The following is a 22578-nucleotide window of genomic DNA, read 5'->3' as shown; positions in this document are numbered from 1 at the left end:
CAACTGTTCCAAACCACTTGCACAGTCTCTCCGACAGAAACCAAGAGAAGGCATAGAAAAAACACAATGTAAGTGGCCCAGAAGGTAGCTTTCTATGCATCAGCACGCTTTCCCTTCTGGAGAGTAATTTCCAATATTTTTTCTTACAGCACTCATTTCCAGTGAAACGCTTACAGCTTTTTCCTTTTTTTTTTTTTAATAGAAGTGGTCTGTGTGACATCATTTATTCTAGAATGTCAACCTAACAGGAAAAAAAACCCCAGTGAATCTCAACACAAATAATTACTCATCTTTTAAAGTAAAAAACAACCCAAAATAAGTTTTGGCGAAGCTGTCATTCTCCACATATAGATATTGAGGAATGGTATTTTAGGAACACCAAAGCAGCGCTTCAAATTTTTACCTCAGTCACAGACACCTCCATAAGACGAGTTATTGGGTCTTGGTGGCTCACAACACCACAGAGCCAGCTATTTTCATCCTCTGGTTGATAAACTTTAACTCGCTGGCCTTGGACACTGTAAGGACCTGGAAAAGAAGGACTTTGAGGACATTTTCCAAACAAGCTCTGTGTCATACTAGTTAAGAGTCATACAATAAAATGGTTCTGTGCACTTAATTGGGGCTTGAAGTATCATCTTCCAGGTGGAAATAAATTAAAATACCAGGGCTTCTGCTGCAAATCCTGCGCAAGCAGGCATTTTATTATAAAAAGTAAATAGGTCCTCATTGCTGCAACTCATGAATACAGTTTACACATAAAAAAAACCCTAAATATGAAAGACCAAAATTAACTCGCTCCTTTGACAAAAACAAGCTACATGGAGGGTCCTTGCTAACTAAATTCTTTTGCTTTCTAACCTACAGGTTAGTAATTATGCACCATCAAACCAGTGAACAGCCCCAGTATTCTGACTTAGTCCAGATTTGTCAAATCCCAGAATAAAAGCTATGCATTTCAGAGTAAAAACATGTATTTGGATATCCAGCATCACTAAACCAACCAGTCATAGTTCTTTCACACAGACAACAGATCATCTACAGAAAGGTTTCCTCTCACCCTGCCCTTGCTCTCCAGGTCAGCGTGCTGAGCTTTCCTCCCACCCTAAGTCTAGACAAAATAAAACCTCTGCTTATCTGGATCATCAAAATCTACATGATCCAACAATCTGTGTGGGACACAGCCAGAATTAGGCACTTTAGAAGAAGGCTTCAAACTGCACAATTCTTAAGCTACTTGCTCATCAAAGAAGTATTGTCCTCAGAATTTCTATGAATACACATTTTATTTGACCAAAAGGCACCAAATTCCCATGAAGAATTACATCCCCTCCTTCAAAAGTAAGACAGTGGTCTGTCTGTAGGGTGGCTCCCCTGCATATGAACTCTGGATAGAAATTATTTTAGTACCTGACCAAGATGACCCAAATCTGACAACCAAAGCCACAATCAGGCTTAACCCTAATACACAATCCAAACAACAGATATTAACTCTATGCTGACCAGCCACATCCACACACATATTCAACTTAAACAATTGATGCATTAATTATCAAAATATCAAAATTTGAATTGCCATTACAAGGAAAGTTTCTTAGGATCAGCAGCTACAAAGGAACTTCACTTTTAAGTTCCCACAGTAACAGAACAGAACCACAGAAAACGACCCACACTTCAAAAATTCAAAACTAAAACTTAAAATAGGGAAGCTGTAAATTCACAGACATGGTCCTACTTTAACTACACCTTACATGACCATTCCCAGTAGGTATTTCTGGTTGTATCTAAGCAACTGCTTACCTGTATCTGTGATAAAATAATGTTACCTTGTAAAGGACTAGAAATTGACCTCCAAATGAAACAGTAACAGATACTATTACCATCCCCCTTCACAAATATCAGCATAGCCTTACAGCGGTTGTAGAAAGTAGCTCTGAGAAAGAAAACACACCTCACCTCTACTAAATATCTCCTGAAGCTTCTGGTCACTGATCAGAGCATTAACAGATTCTCTTAGTGAAGGCTGCTCCTGCAGAATCTGATTTTGACTCTCCGTTCCCATCTGCCAAAAACAAACAGTTTTAACAAAGCATAGTCTTCTGGGATAACAGAAACATTAGATTTTACAAAACAGATCTTCTTGGACTGCAGTCAGATTGACAAAAAAGAAAAAAAAAAGTAAAATTAAGAAAAATATTACTGGACATGCCAGGAGGAATAAAGGAATTAACTACGCAAAAGCTGTATATATAAAATGTGTATTCACAGAAATTGAGGACAAAACTTCCACTGTAATTAACAGCTACACAATGACAGCCAACTCTCCAATTAAACAATGTAGAGAGTGTCAGTACTTTTCACATGCAAATGGAGGTCAGTGCAAGGACCTGGAAATGCAGGGAAGCAAACACAAATATTTGACAGGGCAGTGAAAGGAGAAAGATGGGTATGTTGTTGAAACAGTAAATAAAACCCCAAAATTAATCTGGCAAGCACAGCACAAGGCTAAATTTACATTTCAACTGAACATAGTTCAAATACCTGAAATAAACGTAATCCACTGGCATCAGACAGGAAACGTAAATGTCTGTCCAGAAGAAACTCCACTGGGACCACAGAGCCTAACCCCAGCTTATCTACTAGAGGAGTAAAGGTCTGTGATGAACAACAAAAAAAATAAGTTACCAAAATGACTGAGCACGCATACAGGCCAACAACAGTAGATTTCATGCTACTCAGGTTTTAAAAAATTAAAAATTTTCATTTCTCAACTTGTACTGCCCAGTGCTTGAGTTTTAATGTAAAACACTAGTCATTATGTCTAAGCCAGTAATTCTTGCATTACAAGTGGGAATTACAGACAACTGGATCCCTTTTTTTATTGGATCTTAAAAGAAGAAATGAAAACATCTGTGGTGGTGTTTGGTTTTTCATAGAAAAGCACCTTCTGATGCTCAGGTTTAAAAAAACAAAGCTTTGGTTGAGGTTTAAAAAAAAAGCTTTTGTTAATAGTTCAAACTATCTAGCATATTTCACATATAGCCTCATGAAAGGAGCAGTTTTACTCTTCTACAGAAGTTAGATGTAAGGAATTTATACACGTATATCAAATGAGAGCATTTTTGGCTAGTGTTTTGTGAAAAACTAAAGTTCACAGCAAGTGTATTATTGATGTTCAAGATGCAGAGCAAATCACTAAAAATACCTAGTGAATTCAGAAACCTTGTAATAGTAGAATCAGACAACCAAATAACATGACTTGCTGATGGAAGAGGAAGTTACCAACCAGTCTTTGAAATGTGCTATTTGTCTCATGCTCACACTTACAATGATTTTAACACAAGTATTCATGACATTTTTCCCTTAACAGCTCTCATCAAGTTTGTTTACATTCCATTCTTCTGTACACAACAGAATAAATATAAACATTTAGTTACTCAGTTTATGCAAAACTATCTACTGAAAGCAAAAAGGACTACAAAAAAAGAGACAATGAAAAATGAAAACACATTCATAAGTGATATATCTTAAAAAAACAAAAAACAAAAAAACCCAAAAAAACCCCAAAAAAACCAAAATCCACCATCCCCCACACTCCTAAAACATACCATTCCCTTTGTAATGCTAAGTAGTTGATTTCCCATTGCAAGTATGTACTCTGGTGCTTTGACTAACTCCAATCTGCATTCCCAGGCAGTTATCTGAGTAAGCCTATAGTACCTACAGAAAGCTTCAATGCTCACGTGGCTGTCCAGAGTACAGAGGATGGAAACATTTTTTCAGCAAGCCTACAGATAAAGCTTGAGTTGTAGTGGAAATAATCTAGAATTATTACAGTCAGCATGCAGACTATGGTAACACCCCCAAATCACTCAGATTTTGACCAATTTGGAAATCAAATGAAAGATGGTGATCTTGTGTAAAAACAGTTTCACAGATGAAAATAACTGGAGTTAATTCTTAGAGACAAGCTGTGAATACACAAAAAGGAAAACTTCACCTATGGAAAAAACACTCTCTATAGAGCCTCTTGCTGTCAAGGCCTGGTCTTCTTCTGCCTTAAGCCAAGCACAATAAAGAAATCCTCAGAGAAAGATGCAGCGATGAACTTACTGCTTTGAGCCTGAATGCCCATTTAAAACACTAAATTCAAATTCTACCAAGGCACATGATCCTTGACAGGAAAAAATGTTTCAATGTATCCATGTACAAAATGTATTAAAAAGCAGAGAGTAGAATCCCAAGCAGTCCAAGGCCTGTGGGAGGTCAAAAGAAACAAAAGAAGGGGCAAATAATAAAAAATTAAACAGCATAAAAATGAGGGAAGGATTCCCACACATAATGGGCTTTCCTCTTCAGAAGTCACTAAGAGAAGAAATAGATAAGGAACGCTCTTCACTATATATTACTCATCAAGATGTTTGCAGAATGGGTATATTCAGATATGCTAGCTAAAATAAACTAGCTTTGTTTTTAAGTGTCATGACATCTAACTGCCATGCAAATAGCAATATGGTCAACCACATCAAGAAATATGAGAAAATTTTGCATGTCACGTTAGTTAATGCTGACAACAAAACAGAAATAATTTTTTTTTAGATTAGGAGTGGCCAATTTATGGTTTATATATCAGGCACAGCATGCAGTCTATTCTCTTCCTGAAGATGTCCTCTGGTATACCTATTTAATTGATGCAACAGCCTTTACCATACAGAGCTCTGGAGAGTCCTTCATAAGACAAAAAGGGCTTATTCTCAATTCAGAAAAGCCTGACATACACAAGGTTTTAAAATAGGGAAAAATAATCTTTTCAGATATAAAACACATTTCTTCAGAGACTAAATAGTAAATATCACTTTTCTGGACAATATGTCATAGCAATTTCTGGAGTAGGAACTGGGAGCATACTGCTTCTCCAATGCCTTCCCAAAGGCACTATTAAATGCCAGTTAAGGAAGTCATATTAGCAAAAGTCCAGCCCCAAGCAATTTTTGAACCTGCAAAATGGTGCCTTGTACAATATCCAAGCCTTGAGCTTCACAGTGCAGCTGACAAAAACCTCTGAAGATCTAAGGGCTTCTGGTCAAATACTCACCAGCGCAGGCCACTGCGTCTGCGAGATTCTAGTCCCCTGAAGCATAACTGGATCATTTCGAGGTGCCCAAACCAATGATCCTTCCAGCAGCAACACTATAACTTCTTCAGCATGGACTTTCACCCATGCATGTTGTTTCCAGTTACAGCCATCGAATTCCACAAAGATCTGATTAAAAAAAAATTCATCTCCTTTCAGACATTTAATCCAAAATAAGATTGCTATAATCCTTATGGAAAATGAGACTGCAATTTTAGTAAGAAAAATCAGGGTAAGTTTTGCAATGTTGTTACTGAGAATACGTCTACATAGCTATAGGAATCAAGTTAACAATCACTAACCTATGAAAAATTATTTATACCCAAACATACATCACTGGCTCCAAATGCTCTGTTTTCCTATACAAAATTAAAGACATGAAAATTGTTCATCCCAAAATACAGATGATGACCCAATGCAAGCCTCTGTCATAGTAGGATTTTTTAGAGAATCTCAACACTCTTACTTGGCACTTCAACAGACAGCCTGTATCAGTATGGTTAACTGATATTCACAGAACTAAACGCTTCAGCCTGCAAGGTTTGTGTTTGCAAAACCCACTCTAAATCAGAAGCTTTGTCTTGTCTTGTACATTATTAAACTCCCTGAACAAATGCATATATTTTGGATAGCAAGAAACCACCCAGAATTACCTACTTGCTAGATTTTTAATAACATTTACAAGTGTAACAATATAAACCACACTACATATGCTACAAATCTAAATCACTATTCTGAGATATCATCCTCTTTGTTTCACTATCATAAAGGACAACTGTTAAAATAATTTGAAATTACATGGCAAGAATGGTAAGATTACACATCTCATTCCATGTCCTAACAACTGGAGCTATTATGTGTCAGAAAAGTCACATTCCAATCTCTCATCTACAGAACTTACACACTTGCCAAATATAATCAAATATGTCACATGAACAGCAAAAAATTACTAGTCTGTTAAGGAACACCTTAAACTGGATATTGAAACAGGGTTTTGTAACCATTACAAGATCACTGGGACGCAACAAGGCACTAATCAGAGATAAACTCTCTGCTTTACCAATACACCATATTAGAAGAAGTATTAGAGACTACTTACTCCTCTACCCCACTCCTCCCCCCAGACTCAAAAGCTCAAACCCCAAGGGAAGAATATGAAGTAATTGTCTTGATGAATTCTTGAACTCCATTAAGCTGCCCTGCTGAGAAACAGTGTCAGACCTTCCAAGACATCCTTCCACCAATTAATGAATTTTCAGCAATATAGTGTAAAAGACTGAACATATTTCTGTTTTCAGTAGGCCTATAGCTTTCTTAATATTATATTTGTGCTACTTTGCCAGTAGTCCCTACTCGAAACACTTTGTGTCCCCAGCCTCCTAACTTTCATGGTATTGTAGAGCTTTGCCTATCCATTTAAAAAAACATGTCTCACACTTCCATTCCACATAAGAAAAGCAGTACTGTCCTTCATGTGACACACTGAGTTATTTTGCCATTAGCATGCACTTTTACAATCTTAGGAAAAAATACAATGTACTTTTACAGTATTAGGAACAGACTGAAATAAAGCTCAACAGGTCTTTAATGATCCTGTTCCAGTAAACATTATGAGAAAGAGGCGAAGCTGTTTTCTAATAGCAGCATAATTTTTCCTCAGAATTTCTTCTAGATGCTCTGAAGATGGGACAACAACTATGACTGACCTTAATATGTATTTTTTTGTGGACTACACAATTAGGTTACACCACATTATATAAAAGTAAGAATGTCTAAGAGCTACTCTCTGTAACAAAAATTTTACAGGGGAAAAAAACCTAAAAATCTTTCAGAGGCTTTACCAGAAAAAAACCCAAAAAAATAACAACAAAACAACAACAAAACCCATGCTTTTAAATTTTATACTTCTTGTCTATTCCCAATATTTCTGCCCGAAAAAGGTGCAGATATTCAACTGCACTTTTGTACTTCTATAAGCCCAACATGAGACTACAGGCTAGCAGTTGATACCATCCTTACAGGATACTATGAGAAAGGACAGACTTACATAGACCAAGGAGTAGAAAATAAATTTTTCCTAGCCTTTATCACACTTAGTCCACATTATTACCTTAGAAGAGTATTTCCTAAACAGTGGTTGACTGCTTGGTGCCTGACAGCTCATCACCTCTGACAGAATTCATTTAAAGAGAACTCTTTTCCAATAGTATATCATTGCCATTGTCACAGCAGCATTCATTATGCATGGAAGAGTCCATGAAAACACTGAATGTCCTGCATTACTCTAAATTCTGCTTCGACTATTTTACACAGTTCACATTTTACAGTTCTTGCACAGATTTTTGAGAATACACTGTTTAGAGACAGTTACACCCCAGAAACAGTATTAAGGGGAAGGGTACTGATACAAGGAGCTGGGGAGAGAACTGCAGTGCTGAATGAAGGTAACGAATTCACACACCAATGAAAATGCAAAACTACTGATGACACACATGTCCAATGCAGTCTGCTACAAGAGCTGCTCTTCAGCTGGATCTTAGCCCTGTCACACTTTCACAATTCAGATAGTCTCAAAACACTTGACACATTTCCCTTTTGAAGAAACTCTGCATGAGTTTTTCTTTCCTCCTCCTTGAACAAGTTAGGCATAGCTAGAGTACACAACCACAGCTCTCAACTGCAGACACAGGGTACCAGGCCCACCAGGTTTGTAGAGCCAAACCTAGCACACTGCTTTCTGCTGACAGCCATAGGTGCAGCTCTAGAACAAGGACAAGACAGCAGCATCACTAGAGAATGGATGTCAAGGAAACAGTTCAAAGTTGGAACTCTGCAAACAAGCCCAAAGAACGTATGGTAACCACTAACTTTTAAAAAACTGATCATAAAGAGAACTAAAACTCTTCACAAACACAGAACCTCATTCCTACTACCATGGGACACAAAATCAGACACAACCCTCCAAAGCATGCCAGGACTTAAAGCCAGTGCCTGCAGAACTGGCACATGCAAAGAGACACTCCACCAATACATTTCAAGAGCTCTTTTTAGGATCTCCACCCAAGCATTTCACTAAGCTATACTAGAAATAAACCAGAGAAATGCTAAAGAGTGCTTAAATACATTATGTAAACCCCAAATTCCTACAACTAAAAACAAAGTCTGAGAAAAAAATCAAATGGATGAGTCTCACTCAAAAGTCAGCCCTCAATATATGTTTTCATATATAATTCACGCCGATGAGAATACTTAACACCTTCCCGGTGGAAAAACAAAACAAAACAACACAAAAAACCCCCAAAACAATGCTTTGAGGTTACATACATACATATCCATCACCACCAGAAATGTCCCAGGCGTATTTGTTTCATACGTATGTTACTTCCAACCACCGCACCGGCGGTACCGGACCCCTCACATATCTGCCCGGTCGCTCCCCCGTTGCGCTCGTCGCAGGCTGGACCCGCCGCTTCCATCCCCAGAGCGTGTCCGGCGGCCCCGGCGCTGCAGGAGGGCTCGGGCCGCCGGGCACAGTTCGGCCGCGGCACCCGCCCGCCCCCAGTCTAGCCCGGCCCGTTCGCGGCCTTCGCGGGAGGCTCGACCCGCGGCCCCGTCCACGATACCGTGCGCCCCACTTCCGCCCCGGGCCTCACCGCCAGGTCCTGGGGCACCGCTCCGCTCATGGCCCTCACGGTGCCGCTCCGCCAGGCCCGTGCGGGCAGCGCAGGCCCCGGCTCCGACCCCGCCGTCTCGCCTTCGCCCGACCCCGCCGCCAGCAGCAGCAGAAGCCGCTTTCCCACGGGAGAGGCCGCCGCGTCCGCCATCCCCGCCGGGCAGAGCCGCCGCCGTCGCCGGAGCGCTCCGGCCGCAGCCGCCGCCCGAGGCACCCAGAGGCTCCTGCCCCGCGCTGGGCCCGAGCGCCGCCCGCCGCCGTCCCGGCGTGCACTGCGCGATCGACCCGGCCCCACAAGGCCCCGCGCGGGACGGGCGGGACCCGAGCGGTCGGAGGGACGGGCCCGCGGCGGAGCAGGGCGGCCGGTCGCCGGGCACGGGCCTTGCCTAGGCAGAATCGCTCACGACGCCAAGTTCAAAACCTGGAATTATCGCAGAAATGAAGGAGTTTTCACCTAAATTTTGAGGTAAACGCACAGAAGAACCAGTGTCCGCGTCTCAGGCTGGATCCCATAGATAGCACGAGGTGGTATCTATGGGATAGCACCTCGTGCTATCTATGGGTGGTGGGTGCCTATCTTTCCAGTGAGGCAGATTTCGGAAAGCAGGTGCATTTAGGAAGTAATTAAATACAAAATCAGTAGATGAATGAATTCGGCTGTCATGATTAGCTAATACATCTGAACAGTAATCATGTAGCACAGCACAATGTCCTAGACCTGCCCCTTTCCGACATGAACCACAAAATACTTAAGCATCCTATAGTTAGAAAAATGACATGTGATTTTATATCTGTTTCTGCTTGTGCAGTAAAGGCACAGTAGCAGCACTAGAAACTGGAATAAGGAACAGATGCTATACTCCATACCAGCACAAGGATACTCTTGTGAAAGTAGGTTGTTCTTTTGCACGTATTGTTTCTTCACTCTGGCAGAGTCCCATTTGATACTGAATTAGCAACAGCAAAGACAAGTTGCTTGCTTTCACTTCCATTTATTCAAATGATTGTACCTGGTTGTTTTAAGCGCATGACATTTCCTCTTTGTAACTTTCTAGTTAAAGGGATACAATGTACTGACTGGAACATGGGTAAGGCAATGCCCAATACCAGTTGAACAACTACACAAAACTTCAAAGTATCAGTGGCACCAGCACTCCGTGCTCTCCTCCTGTGCTGTACAGCATCTCTGAGTTTTGATTTACTACACACAACTAGATTTACTAACTCCCCTCCCGTTTTTTGGTTTTTGTTTTTTTTTTTTTACAGAGAGTACCTACATGAAACATTACTGAATGGTAATGAGCCACTATGTCTTGCATCTAAGTGAGGGCCATGGTAAATCCAAGACCAGTACTACATTCTTTGAAGACCAGTCTTTGTCTTCATGTCTTAAGTTTCTTTACCGAAACAGTAAGATCATCAGCTGTGCACCAGAAATAGTACCACCATGTGAAAAATTCCAAGTGCTCCTATGCCCCTTCCCATTCCACCAGTTCAGACTCCCATTGCTGTGATAAAGCAGACCAGCATTTCCCATCTCCCAAGCATGGTGCTGGATATTCCAATGGCATACAGCACCAGGTGGGCCAACAGTGATAAAATTCACCAATACTAGGGGTTTCCTAAGAGTCATTAATAATTGACCCAGACAGCATAGGTCATAAAACATCAATTAAATTCAATTTTAAAAATGCCTAACAACTTTTCTATGCTAATTCTGTTGTACCAACCTCTACTACAAGTTAGAAAAATTAGTTTCATAAGCTGAGTATTAATTTCAAATACTGTTATACTGTGAAAGGGTAAAGACAGCTACTGCTGCTAAACTACATACTTAAATAGCTGCAAAACAGATACCACAATTTCAGCTTGTAAGAAATCAGGTGAGTAACCACCACCGTACATCCAAAGGTGTCCCTTAAGCACTGAACATGGCTTCTTCTATAGACTGCCACCTGCACAGCCTTGAGTGATGGTCAATGCTACAGCATACAGAGAAAGTAATCTGCCAAAGTGGCTGATCCAGGGACTGATTTTGTGGAATTTCAATAATTTGAGATGTGGACACTCACCTGTACAGGTTTTCAACCCTCCCTTCCAATACTGTTTTAAGGCTACCCCTTCCATAGACAGCAGCCATGTTCTTTGGAGAACTTTATTAAAATATATCCAAGAAGTAATCAAACATTTTCTAATGAGCCAGGAGAGAACTGAAGTGAGGAAAACACCTGTACAGAGGACAGTGCTGTAATTTTTTGTTTACATGCTTTATTTCAATGTTTCACAGTTTAATCATTGTCTACAAAAATATACTTCTGAAACTCTGAGTCCTCTATAAAAAAAGCTGGTCAGCAGCAGTGACCCCGACAAACAGAATGTACCTTGGGATAGTGTGAGCACCTCCTGTAAGCAGATTAGTGTGGCTAGGGAACTCCTACCTCACCCTGGGAGACTTTTGTTCTTTGGGATTAAAGCTCTGCACTAGTTCTGAAGGAAGGCATTAAAAAAAAAAGTCACTCCACTTCTGTATACTGCACTAAGCTTGGGAGGGGGACCTGCAAGTTCAGTGTATCACACAACAAGAGTGCTAAAAAAGCACTTGGCACTCAGGGAAAGACGACCTCAGGATGCTTTAGTACCAGTAAATTTTTCTTCGAGCTATCTGTTCAGAACAGCCTTTGTCTGGTGATAATAGGTTCAGGCTGTCAGCAGAGGTACAAACAGCATACAAGCAGAGTAATACTATAAATGCAAAGAGAGTCCTTCTCTGAGGACAAGAGGATGGTTCTGTTCATTTTTACGTCAACACTTTCTGCTGTGGCTTTAACCAAGAGGAAAACTAGCATCATATCCAAGAGCAAGTGTACATTGTGTTGGATAGAACAGAGCCACTATCAATACTGTCAGCTTCAACTCCTTGGTACCCATAACTGTAAATATTTCTTACATCATCAATCATTTAATTCCTATGCTTACGAGTCACTAGTGTATCTAGCCACCAAAAATATGAACTGAGAAACACATGTTTCCCCCAAATGAATTTTTTTCTACTCTCCTCTGCTCAGTTATTTCACTGTCTATAAAGATACTTGCAGTAACGAAGAAAAAAAAATAAATTGGCTCTTCTAAAAAAATAAATCTATCTTGCATTGTGCTCTAGAAAAGACAAGGTCAATGTACTCTGATCCTCAAAGCTCGTAAGTAGAAGCCCCTTACCACAAAATAATCTCAGTCCTGAACCTCTAAGAAGGGCAGGAATTTTCAGCAGCAAATAAAGTGTAGTTATTGACAGACTGCTTCCCTAATGTGGTAATAGAAGATGAGCTTTCTGAAAACTTTTCCACACCTGCCTGTCAGAAGATCTTTCTGAGCCAGCAGCTTGTGAAATCTGAATTTCCTAGAGAGTACAGAATTCAGGAGAGTGCTGATGGTTATTTTAGGTACACCTGCAATCAATGGGCTTCTGAGCTCCAGGTTTTTGTTCAGAAAAAGTTCTCCTGTAACTCATGCCTACCACCAGTCTCAGTCTGATCTGCTAGACCTGAGCAGCCAAGGAGGTATATGAATTTGAAGTAGAATCAGAATCATCCACAAAAACACAGAAGCCAAGAATCTTCACTGAGACAAATACCTTATCAAAAAAAGATACTCAGCACTAGAAAACTAGTATTATCTCACTAATACTAAACAGCTAAAGTGTAAAATTTGTAAGAAAACACCTGAAGTTTACTTCTTGACTATTTTCCTTTCTTAAATTGCTGGGGGGAGTGGAGAAGGGGAGGAGAAAGGAATGAATCACTGTATTGGTAGTAAGCCACTATAGAGAAGGCAGTATTGGAAAAAAACATTTAAACCAGAAAAAAAAAACATCTGAGAACTTAGTTATTCTGAAAGCTTTCCTTACCTTCCTAAACTAAACAGCCTAAACAGAAGATTTTGTCCATATTTCAAGTTGTTTCTCCAGTCTGTTCCCATCTGTTAAGCTTCCAGTCACAGACACACAACAGAGAGAATAATCAAGGGAGGCAGAGAAACCTACACATAGGGTATGCCTCCCATACAGCACCTACTTTAATATATCCAAACAACATCAACAAATCAATCAGATATTGTTACATCTTGTGCATGGAAAGGCTACAACTGAAGTGTAACAAGATGAAATTAAAGATATGAAATTAAAGAAAAATCTTCTCCTGTGGATCCTCTTTGCTGAAGACTTGCCAGCAACAATCCTGCCTTGGCTTCAGGTGAAAAACTGCAAGTATTAATTCTCTGTTTAGTATCACAAAGCCTATTCATGTAAAACAAACTGCTGTCTTGCGTTGCCCTGCTGCCCTGCCCTGCTACAGAGATGCAGTATATCACAAAATTGTAGAATATGCTGAGTTGGAAGGGAGCCATCAGGATCATGGAGTCCAACTTCTGGCCCTGCACAGGACACCCCAAGAATCCCACCATGTACCCACAAGCATTGTCCAAACACTTCTTGAACTCAGATAGGCTTGGTGCTTTGCTAGCCTCCCTGGGGAGTCTATTCCAGTACTTAGCCACCTTCTGGGTGATAAACTTTTTCCCGACTCTTAAAAACTGCCTTCTCCACCAGCACCGACAAGTGGGAAGTTCCTTCTAGCTGATGCAATTATTGAAAAAGAAAAAAAAAATCTGTATCTTAAAGCTTAGAATTCTAGTGTGATGGATCCCTTGTGGATAAACACTGCCATAGACTACGAGGTACTTGTGTGTGAGGAACCAGCAACTGCAGCTGCACATTATTGCTACTTGCTGTCTCTCAGTGCATGCTTTTCCTATTTCAGCATTTTCTTACCTTCTCCAAGTTATAGACTCCAGGGTGAACAATTCTGAAGCCTCACAAACATGGTTGCCACCAAAATACATTTGATGACATTTTAATCCCTTCCAAACTATGAAAAGGCTGGCTTTGACAGTGCTACTTTTAACTTCAGGCCTAGAACTGCATAGAGAAAACTTGGTATGGTCAAGAATTAACAGTGCCTGCACTATGCCTGTTCTCACAGGAAACATTAATTAAAACAAGCAAAGTAACACACAGAGCTTAGCCTAGCTGCCTTCTATAAGGGCATAATGAAGACAATAGTCACAATTTCTCCAATTCACTAATATTTTTTCCAACATTCCCCATGGCTACACTTAAGAGAGATTCAGCCAAATTAAATTTAAGCTACAAGTCACAACTGAAAAGTGTGCACTTAAGTTTGTACCTCCAAGGACCATCCCTGATCAAGTGGCTTCACTTCCATTTTCAAGCACACAAAGACAGTTCCCTGTCACAGACAACTGAAGCAGATACATGGGAGAACTGATTCATTAAGCCAAGGGGAGGCAAGGTCACTGCTGCCATGCCCCAGAGAAGGAGAAAGATTCATTAAGAAATTTTAACTAAAAGGTTACAAAAAAAAGGCAAGAGCTAAAGTCTGTCGGCAATGAAATGCATTCTCCTGTTCCATGTGAACAGGAAACAGTGTCTGTAGGGTGTTAAGAAAGGTCCTAGGAGGAGATGCCCTCCTACTTTTTTCTGCTGCCAAAGGAGAGGAGAGAAACATGCTGCTATTGGTCAGCAGGAATCTCTCTGTCTGCATCCAGTTTGCTTGTCTCTCCTGGGGAAGGAGTACGTGGAGCAGAGTGAGAAACAGGAGGGATCCCATGAGCTACAATCCCTTCCACTACTGGTGGTTCTGGTAGCCCAGGGTTGGCTACTCCCACTACTCCTGGAGGAAACCTAAAACCAACAAAAACATAGAAATTACAAGCTTGTCCAACAGAGTTATTCAAAGGAAAACGAGCCATGCCCTCAGACATGCTGAAAACAAACCCCTCTTTTCCTGTGTTCTATCTCAGAAATGCTCTGAGATAGAACACAGGGAAAGTCTCCAGAGCTGAGGAGTAGCAGTGGTATCTTAATGCCAAATGACACTTGTTTGCAGACAGACCCAGACAGTCTGAGGTCACATACTAAGCATTTGAAAACAGATACAAAATTTATCTCCAGTTGAAAATATCACTATTCACTCAATGGCACTCAATGAAGGCACCTTGAGGGCTAGGAATTCCCTCCCCATCAGCAGGAGGGGTGTAAGCTGCAGTTATCCTTCATTGGGCTCCAAGGCAGAAAAAGTAAGAAGCTGAACTAATAAAGCAGCTAGATGCAAGATGAAAAATAGGAGAGTGACAGTCATGAATTGCTAATGAACTATTCTTCCATCACTTCCATTCTGCTTCCCTATGCCCTCTACATAAATGCATCTCAACTTCTCTAGATCTCTCATAGAAGGAAGGAAAATATATTTCCTGCTTTGCAGATAGGAGACAAACAGAATGGAAGCAACCTGTCCACAATCGCTTTACAGGTTTGTAACAGATAAACTCAAATACATTCTGTTTGGACTACAAATCCACTGGACAGTGACTCAGTAATAGTCTGTATGTGGGCTACAAGTAAGAACTGTGTTTTGTTTTTATATAGCCCTAATGCTATGCACAACTTCTAATGTAGAGCTGCCGACCTTTTTTAGGACATTGTTATATATATATTTAGGCTTTTTATATTAAGGTGTCTCTTGGGCATGTCTTCCAAGGATTTGGAAATATTGATCAGTATGCAGCTGGAACTTAATATTACCAAGTACATGTTAAATACTCATACACCTTTAGAAGTGCTGCTGTTAAGTTTTGGGAAAGAACTCATATAGAGTATATAGGAACAGAGACATACCTGTTTGCAGGTACAAGAAGTTCTCAAATCCCTGGCCTACTTCAGCAGGAAGATATGCTTGGATAACCTATGTATCTCACCTGTAAGCTGCAGCTCCGTTGAGTTCTGGGTGGACAGTTGCAGGATCAATATTGGACCACTGAGCTGCTAACAGCAAGTACTCCTTATTAACACAGTTTCTCAAAGCGTCAGGTATATGACCTGCAAGGGCACCAAGAATGACAAAAGAAAACCAGAAAACAGGTAGGAGAGACTTGTTCCCTGCAGCATTTACAAAGGAAAGTAGAAAGGAAAAGTGCAAAATCTTTTCATCCACTTCCACAGGATAACACTGGATATCACCTCTAATCATCTGGTGTCTGGGGATGGCAAGAAACTTTTCCTCCCACTTCTATGATCATGTGAAAATTATTGCCACAAACTGCAACTGCCAAGCCTCACCTTTTTCAAGAGACAACATGTACTACTCAAGGGGAAAAAACATACAGTAAAACTGTCAAAGGAATTATTGCAAAGGATTTGGAAGATGTAAAAGGCTCTCCCAGGGAAAGAGCCACTCTGGCATTAGGTACAAGAATTCTCAAAAGGCAAAGATACAATTATCAACTTACACTCCAGTCCCAGAAACCACTTAATGAGTCTAAGTTTTCAGAACAATCAGCATAATCCTTGCAGTGAACTAACAAAAAATCACTAATTCAGCAGCAGCTGCGAATCTTCATTACCTGTAATAGCTCTGCGGATCTCTTTAGCTGCATCTTCTCTGGATTCAATGGAAGCCTGTTCACTGTACCAAGCAGTGTGAGGGGTGCAGATAACATTGGGTGCATCTTTTAACGGCCCCTGAGCAAAACTGGGGGGAAGAACAAGGTTTTTCCCAGAAGTGATAACCCCATCTACAAAAACCACAAAAAAATCCCAAACCCACCAAACTGCCAAAAGAACCATCCAGTTTAGGTGAACCACCAGATAGCAGCAGGCATGCAGGTACGACATTACCTGAAAGGTTCAGACTCATGCACATCCAATGCTGTTCCTCTGATTCTCCCCTCTTTCAAGGCTTGTGCTAAGGCTTTCTCATCTACCAGCCCTCCCCGGGCTGTGTTGACTAAGAAGCAGCCCTGACGCATCTGGAAGAAGAAAAACAGTACATGCATTGAGAATGAGACTTTTCACGGAAGCTAAGTGAATCTTGGGAAGTCTACTGGAAATGAGCAGAAGTCTGCAGTGACCAGATGAGGTCTGGAGGAACTAGGAGTGCTTTCACTGCAAAGCTTACCACAGGGGAAATGCCTGCAAGCAATGCTTGAGAAATTTGCTTTAAAAATCAACAAACAAAACCACAAGACAACAAGGGCAAAAGTGGAACTCTCAAGTTCTGCACTCCATATTCATCCTACTACATTTAAAAAAAAAAATGAGGACAGGAGCCATGACTCAAGTATCCAGCTACACAAAACTGGACTACAATGTCCAAATGTCTCTCATAATAGCACTGGAAAGCATTCACAGACTGTTTAGCCCAAAACTGGCTTTGCAATGGGCTTGGGCAGAGAGGCTTTGGCAGTGCTGTGTAAAACAATGTACACAATCCTAGCCATGCCACATCTAGCTTTAACCAGTGCAATAAATTATTTTAAATATAATTTGAAATTATGGAATCACCTACAATATTCTTTATAAAGGAAACTACTTTGCAGGAAAAGCCAATTCTATTCTTCTCTTAACATAAAATTCTATACAGCACAAAGCACAGGCACCCGGATCCACACGCTCCCAGCCTCCAAAGGCAACAGGAGGCACACAACAGAGGCAGCAGGATTCACACGCTCTCAGCCTCTGTGAAAGCAGCAGTTTTGGTTTGCATTCATTTCCACAGTGCTCTGTGGGGGAAATCAAGCTCCTGCTGCACCTGTTTAATAGTGAAGTCATTGATGAGGTGATGGTTATGTTCATTCAGGCTGCAGTGCAATGTGATGCAATCGCTGTGCATTAGTAGATCCTGCAGGGTTCCTACTCGTTGTAAACCCAAGGATCGCTCCACTCCATCCGGCAGATAGGGATCATAGAAAATCACGTTGAAGCCAAAGGACTTGGCTCGCAGAGCCACTGCCTGTCCAACTCGGCCTTCACAAAAGAAAACCCACAATCATCAAGGAAAGGTAAAACAAACTTTAAAGACAAGATACTGGGGTAGACTGGGAGCCTACACTGAAGTTTACTACCAGGGCCCAAGGTATTGCAGCCCTGGAAACCCCTAGGATTGCTATAGGGATCCAGAAGAGGCTATTCAGTGCTGCTCCTATGTAGCTAGTTCTAGTTCTTCCCCATGCAATAGCCAGAGCGTAGTCAAGAAGCAGTTCTGTTTCCACACCAAATCAAGACTCTGAGACAGAGATAATAATCTGGCTACAAGAACTTGGAGAAGGAATTGGTAGCCACATTTCAGGCGCTTTGCTACTGATACAGAACCTAGCACAGAGGGAAACAGTCACTGAGAAGAGCTGTATAAATGTTCCAATTCTTCTAACCATTTGGAATTTAAAAAAAAAGAGTACCCAATCCCCTGACATATACCCAGCTCTTGAAGATATCCAGAACAAGACACTAGCATTCCTTAGGAGTCAGTGTGTTTCACAATGAACAGTTGTAGAATTATCATTTTTTTTCAGTATGTGACTCTTAGCTTCCCAAAAATGTTCACAGTTCTCTTTTCAGTCTAACAATTCCCATCACTTACCTAATCCAATGATGCCCAAAGTCTCCCCACGGATACGCACAGCACCTCCAGCCACCTCTCGAATCTGTTCTACGCTTGAGGCTCGATTCCCTTCCCGCAGAGCCTGATGTAGCCAAGTAACACGGCGATAGAGGTTCAAGATGTGGCAGAGGGTAGAATCAGCAGTCTCCTCTACTGAGGAGGAAGGGATGTTGCAAACGGCAATGCCTGCAAGGCCATAGCAGTCATATAAGATTTTTACTATTACAATCCTAAACCAACATAAAGCTCTTTAAGCACAAATGCTGGAAGATAATTGAGTACTCCAGAACTCAAGAAACACAGGATTCATTTCAGAACCTCATTCTACAACAACACAGATGTGACCAGCCATCTTTTTAATCCCCCAGGAAATACCATCCCTTCCTTATAAATATCTATTTGATTGACACACTCACCTGAAAAACAAACAAGCTAAAATGAGAAAACTGGGCCATACAAGCAACTAACTGTTTTAAAAGACGTGCATTCAAAAAGATGCACTCCTTCCACAGATACTCCTGACAAATTAACAGGCATTCTGTAGAAGACTTGAGACAGATGGCTGAGCTCCTCATGCCTCATGGTCCAGATGCTCACTGTGATCATCAGCCTCCCAGGAGCAACAATAAGAAACTAACTCATTAAATGCAGACAGAAGTTCCAGAAGCTTCTCTAAATCCATTTGAAGCTTAAAAATAACATTCCCACTGTAGAATAGCATACAAACACAAGGATCATAAAACCCATGGCTACAACTATCAAGTAAATTAGTAATGCAGACAGAGTTGAAGTCCTAAAAGCATAAATTACTGTCAGAAAAAGGAAAGATGGAACACTGTATCAAAATCTGACTGAAGTCCTAAGCAATCTATGACAAAAAAAAGTAGGAGGGGAGAGGCTGGAAACATACCATTTCATTCCTGCTAGCCTTCATCTGACAAACCAGCAAAGAAATAAAAATAATTAAATGGAAAAATAGTCTCTTCCCAAACATAACCCTATTCACTTGCCAAACCAAGGCAACTCTTCTACCTCAAAAGTCCACCACCTAGCTAAAAACTGGAAATAAAATCTAGGCAATGGTTGAAGGCATCATTGTTTCGTAAGTCTAGTCAGAGGAGATATTTAGCTAAACTCAGACCATGCTTTCCCAGGAGAATTAGGAGAGCAACAGCCACAGACAATCCCAGATATCCGACTGTTTTTCTCTATCAAACTATTTCCAATTTTGCCATAATGTCACACAGACAACTCAGAGGACATGAACAGGGGTGATAGAAAACCCAATTTCTCTTAATCTCACTGGTTACCATCTCATTCAACTGTAGACAAGCCACATGCATTCATCTGTTACACAGCCAGACACAGATTTGTGTTAACATACAGTATTATAACCTAAATGTATTAACATACAGTATTATACCACAAACACAGACAACAGCCCTTTGGTCTGAAGATTCAGAACACATAAGGAACAGTATCTTACCTCTGAATTAATTAAAAGGCCTGGCTAAGCATGAAAATAACCATTAATTGTCCATTAAAAAGCAAATTTGACCACATGTAAGGGTTATCACATTGTTGCTCCACAGCAAAAGTGGCAAGTAACAGTCTGATGGTGAAGGAATTTTGACTCATTTCACCTTGGATTAATGAGTGTGCAGTGGAGGAAAAGGGAAATCTTTGAATCTGAATGAATCAAAGATACGGACGGTTGAGAAGCATTAAGACTAGGTCAGGTTCCAAATTCAGCAAAAATATGGCTGGATGAAAGCCAAGGACCTTGACAGGAACTCTTGACACTATTTCTTTGAATCATCCAAACGAAAAGGCTCTTTTGACCTAATTCAAGCACTAGCCCAATACACACTCTTCATTTATTAGAAATTCACCTGTTCTTACAAATCTGAAAATTTCAATGCTTGCCTATTTCAAATTTATATACTAATACCTGTATTTGATTTAACCTTAACAAGACCTGCATTACATTAAGGAAGCTTTGGAATCCCTTACACTTGCAAAACTTACAAAAGAAGGGGAAAGATACTTAAGTGATCCATCTCACCTATGAGACTAAAAGGTCCAGAAGTCTCACTACCAGCTGTTTAATATTAAATAGCATCTTCTTGTCACCTGATCCAGAAACTTTCACATGCCTAGGATTCTAAAGGGATAACTAATAAAGTTTTGTATCAGAACCTATTTGCATACACAAAATTAAGAAGAAAACTAATGAAGCATTTACAATGAGTTTATCCTACATCAGCATTTGCAGGCAGCTTTCAGACATCAGTTTGCTCAGGTGTCACAAATAGACCAAAGTCATCTCACCAAATGTTAGCTAGACACCATATTCGGATTCCAGAATCCCAAACAACAACAAAGACATCAACATCAATAGCAGAGCAATATGGAAACTGAGAATCTTTCCTTTAAGCCACCTACCAGCCCCTCTATTGGTCAGCTTCCTAAAAGAAACCTGATACTGAGCAGCTCCAAATCTTTGTACATAGAAGTTTTTAAATGCACTCAGCTCATAAAGCACAAAAAGATGTGCAGTGTTCCATTTCACATTCAGTTCTGATCACAACAGACACCTAACAGTGTCACCATACCTAATTCTGCAGCAGATTTGATGTCAACATTGTCATAGCCACTGCCAATACGCACAATGACCCTGAGGGCTTTGAATTTCTCCAGATCCTGACGAGAAAGGGTAATGGTGTGATACATCAGAGCTCCTACTGCCTCATTCAGCACCTATAACAAAAACCAGTCCAAATCAGTATCTGGTTTGGTTATCTAAGTGGCAAAGCTCTACTTCTGAATCTTGCACATCTTCTTCCCACCTTTTCATGAATTTCCTGAGTTGACTGAGCATCACAAAATGCCACTGTAGCAACATCCTTCAAGATGGGCATCTCCACAGTGCAATCTCGTCCATCCAGGAGTGCAACCAGTGGCCGTGCTGGCATTGGGCCATTCACAATAGGAGGCCGTATGCCTATTAAGAAAGTCAACAGGAGTGATTACATGAAAGACAAGAATTCTGGAACCTTCATCTGCTAGTCTAATAAGTTGCTAATAGTATTTAGGAACAGATTAGGCAAAGCAAAAGGCATGAATATGAAACAAACACAGGGAAAAGACTCGGGGAAAAAACTCACAACCACCTCTGCCACCACTTAGATGAAGGAAAATAAAGCATGCATTATCAATAACAATATACGAGAGGTGATCTGCTCAGCAGCATGCCATCTTACTCCTGGCTCCTGAAACGAGTGACAAAGTCGCTTCACACCTCCTCCTCCTGTGACCGGCCCCCCCCTCCATCCCAGCACGCCAGATAATATTTCCCCCTAAAGTGAGAAGAACTTGAACGTCCTCAGAGCCTCCGACAGGCACTTGCATCCGGCCCTTTCCAGAAAGCCGTAGGCAGCGCCTCCGCGGGCGGCGGGGCCCTGCTCGCCGCCGGCCAGGCGGACGCTCAGCCCCACAGGCGCGCGGTGGGTCCCCGCGGGGGCAGGTGCCGCTGCCCGCTGCTGCCGAGAGGCGCCCGCCCCGCCTCACCTTCACAGATCCGGTCCAGACGCTGCCGCTTCACTTTGTGCCGGTCCATGGGCCGGGCGGGACCGCGCCGCCCTCGGCGCCGCGGAAGGACCCGGGACCCGTCACTCCCCGCCCGCGCCGCTCCGGCGGAACCGGAAAGACGCGGCTGGGCCCACGCGAGGGGCATCGCCGCCACCGAGGCGCTGCGCGCTTCCGCTTCCGGTCCGCGGACCGTGGGCGTGCGAAGGGAGCGGTGCTAGGCCGGGCCGCTCCGGGCTCGCTCGGTACTGCCGGGTCATTGCCGGCTTCGGGCCGGCTGGGGCTGCAGGGAATGGACCAGGAGGGTGGTTACAAAAAGCTGGGAGGCGGATCCTGGGATGTAGCTGCAGGTGTTCCTAGAAAGCTCTCTGTGCACGAGACAAAACAGGGAGTCATTCAAATGACTCTGTTCTGCTTCTGTTATGCTACTATTGCAGCCGGGTCTCCCACATCGGTCCCGTGCTTCTGGGGGTGGATCAGTGCTGCGATACCCGCTCGTCCTGAGAATCCACTACATTAATCACGACAAGGACGTCACTAAGCAAGTTCTGTACAGTTTATCGAAGAACAAATTAAAGCTCTTTATTACAAAAATGTTCCTGGTACCTGTTCATACAGTTGATCTACTTTCACAGGGCCCTTTTCTTAAATACCTCCTACATTCCATTCAG

General features: G+C 41.6%; 2 protein-coding genes and 1 long non-coding RNA gene across 3 annotated transcripts in view; 1 reads left to right on the top strand and 2 right to left on the bottom strand.

Annotated features, from left to right (window-relative positions):
• The window catches only part of KDM3B (lysine demethylase 3B), a 48210-nt gene extending 39122 nt beyond the window's left edge, over positions 1–9088 (bottom strand). Inside the window, exons 1-5 of the mRNA XM_039701791.1 lie at positions 8788–9088; positions 5096–5263; positions 2542–2655; positions 1957–2062; positions 404–528 (exon numbers count right to left, since the gene is read on the bottom strand). Of these exons, the coding sequence (XP_039557725.1) occupies positions 404–528; positions 1957–2062; positions 2542–2655; positions 5096–5263; positions 8788–8958 (684 nt within the window). The 5' untranslated portion in view covers positions 8959–9088. The remainder of the gene's footprint in view (positions 1–403; positions 529–1956; positions 2063–2541; positions 2656–5095; positions 5264–8787) is intronic.
• A 24-nt stretch (positions 9089–9112) lies between these two features.
• LOC120498736 lies at positions 9113–12715 on the top strand. The gene is made up of 2 exons (XR_005626719.1): positions 9113–9273; positions 10074–12715. It is a non-coding gene; the product is annotated as an uncharacterized LOC120498736 (long non-coding RNA).
• On the bottom strand, positions 10949–22070 carry LOC120498735 (C-terminal-binding protein 2). Its single transcript, XM_039701792.1, has 9 exons — positions 21890–22070; positions 21169–21323; positions 20935–21079; positions 18299–18505; positions 17471–17685; positions 16558–16688; positions 16284–16411; positions 15639–15759; positions 10949–14565 (listed from the first exon to the last, which is right to left on the bottom strand). Exons 1-9 carry the CDS (start codon positions 22053–22055, stop codon positions 14394–14396), a joined length of 1440 nt encoding a protein of 479 aa, XP_039557726.1. The 5' UTR covers positions 22056–22070; the 3' UTR covers positions 10949–14393.
• Positions 22071–22578: the final 508 nt, after the last annotated feature.

The sequence above is a fragment of the Passer montanus genome, unplaced genomic scaffold (assembly GCF_014805655.1).
Source record: "Passer montanus isolate IOZ18808 unplaced genomic scaffold, ASM1480565v1 scaffold15, whole genome shotgun sequence".
NCBI classification, from domain to species: Eukaryota; Metazoa; Chordata; class Aves; order Passeriformes; family Passeridae; genus Passer; species Passer montanus.
The sequence above is the reverse complement of the archived record's forward strand: the minus strand, read 5'-3'. Positions and strand labels throughout refer to the sequence as shown.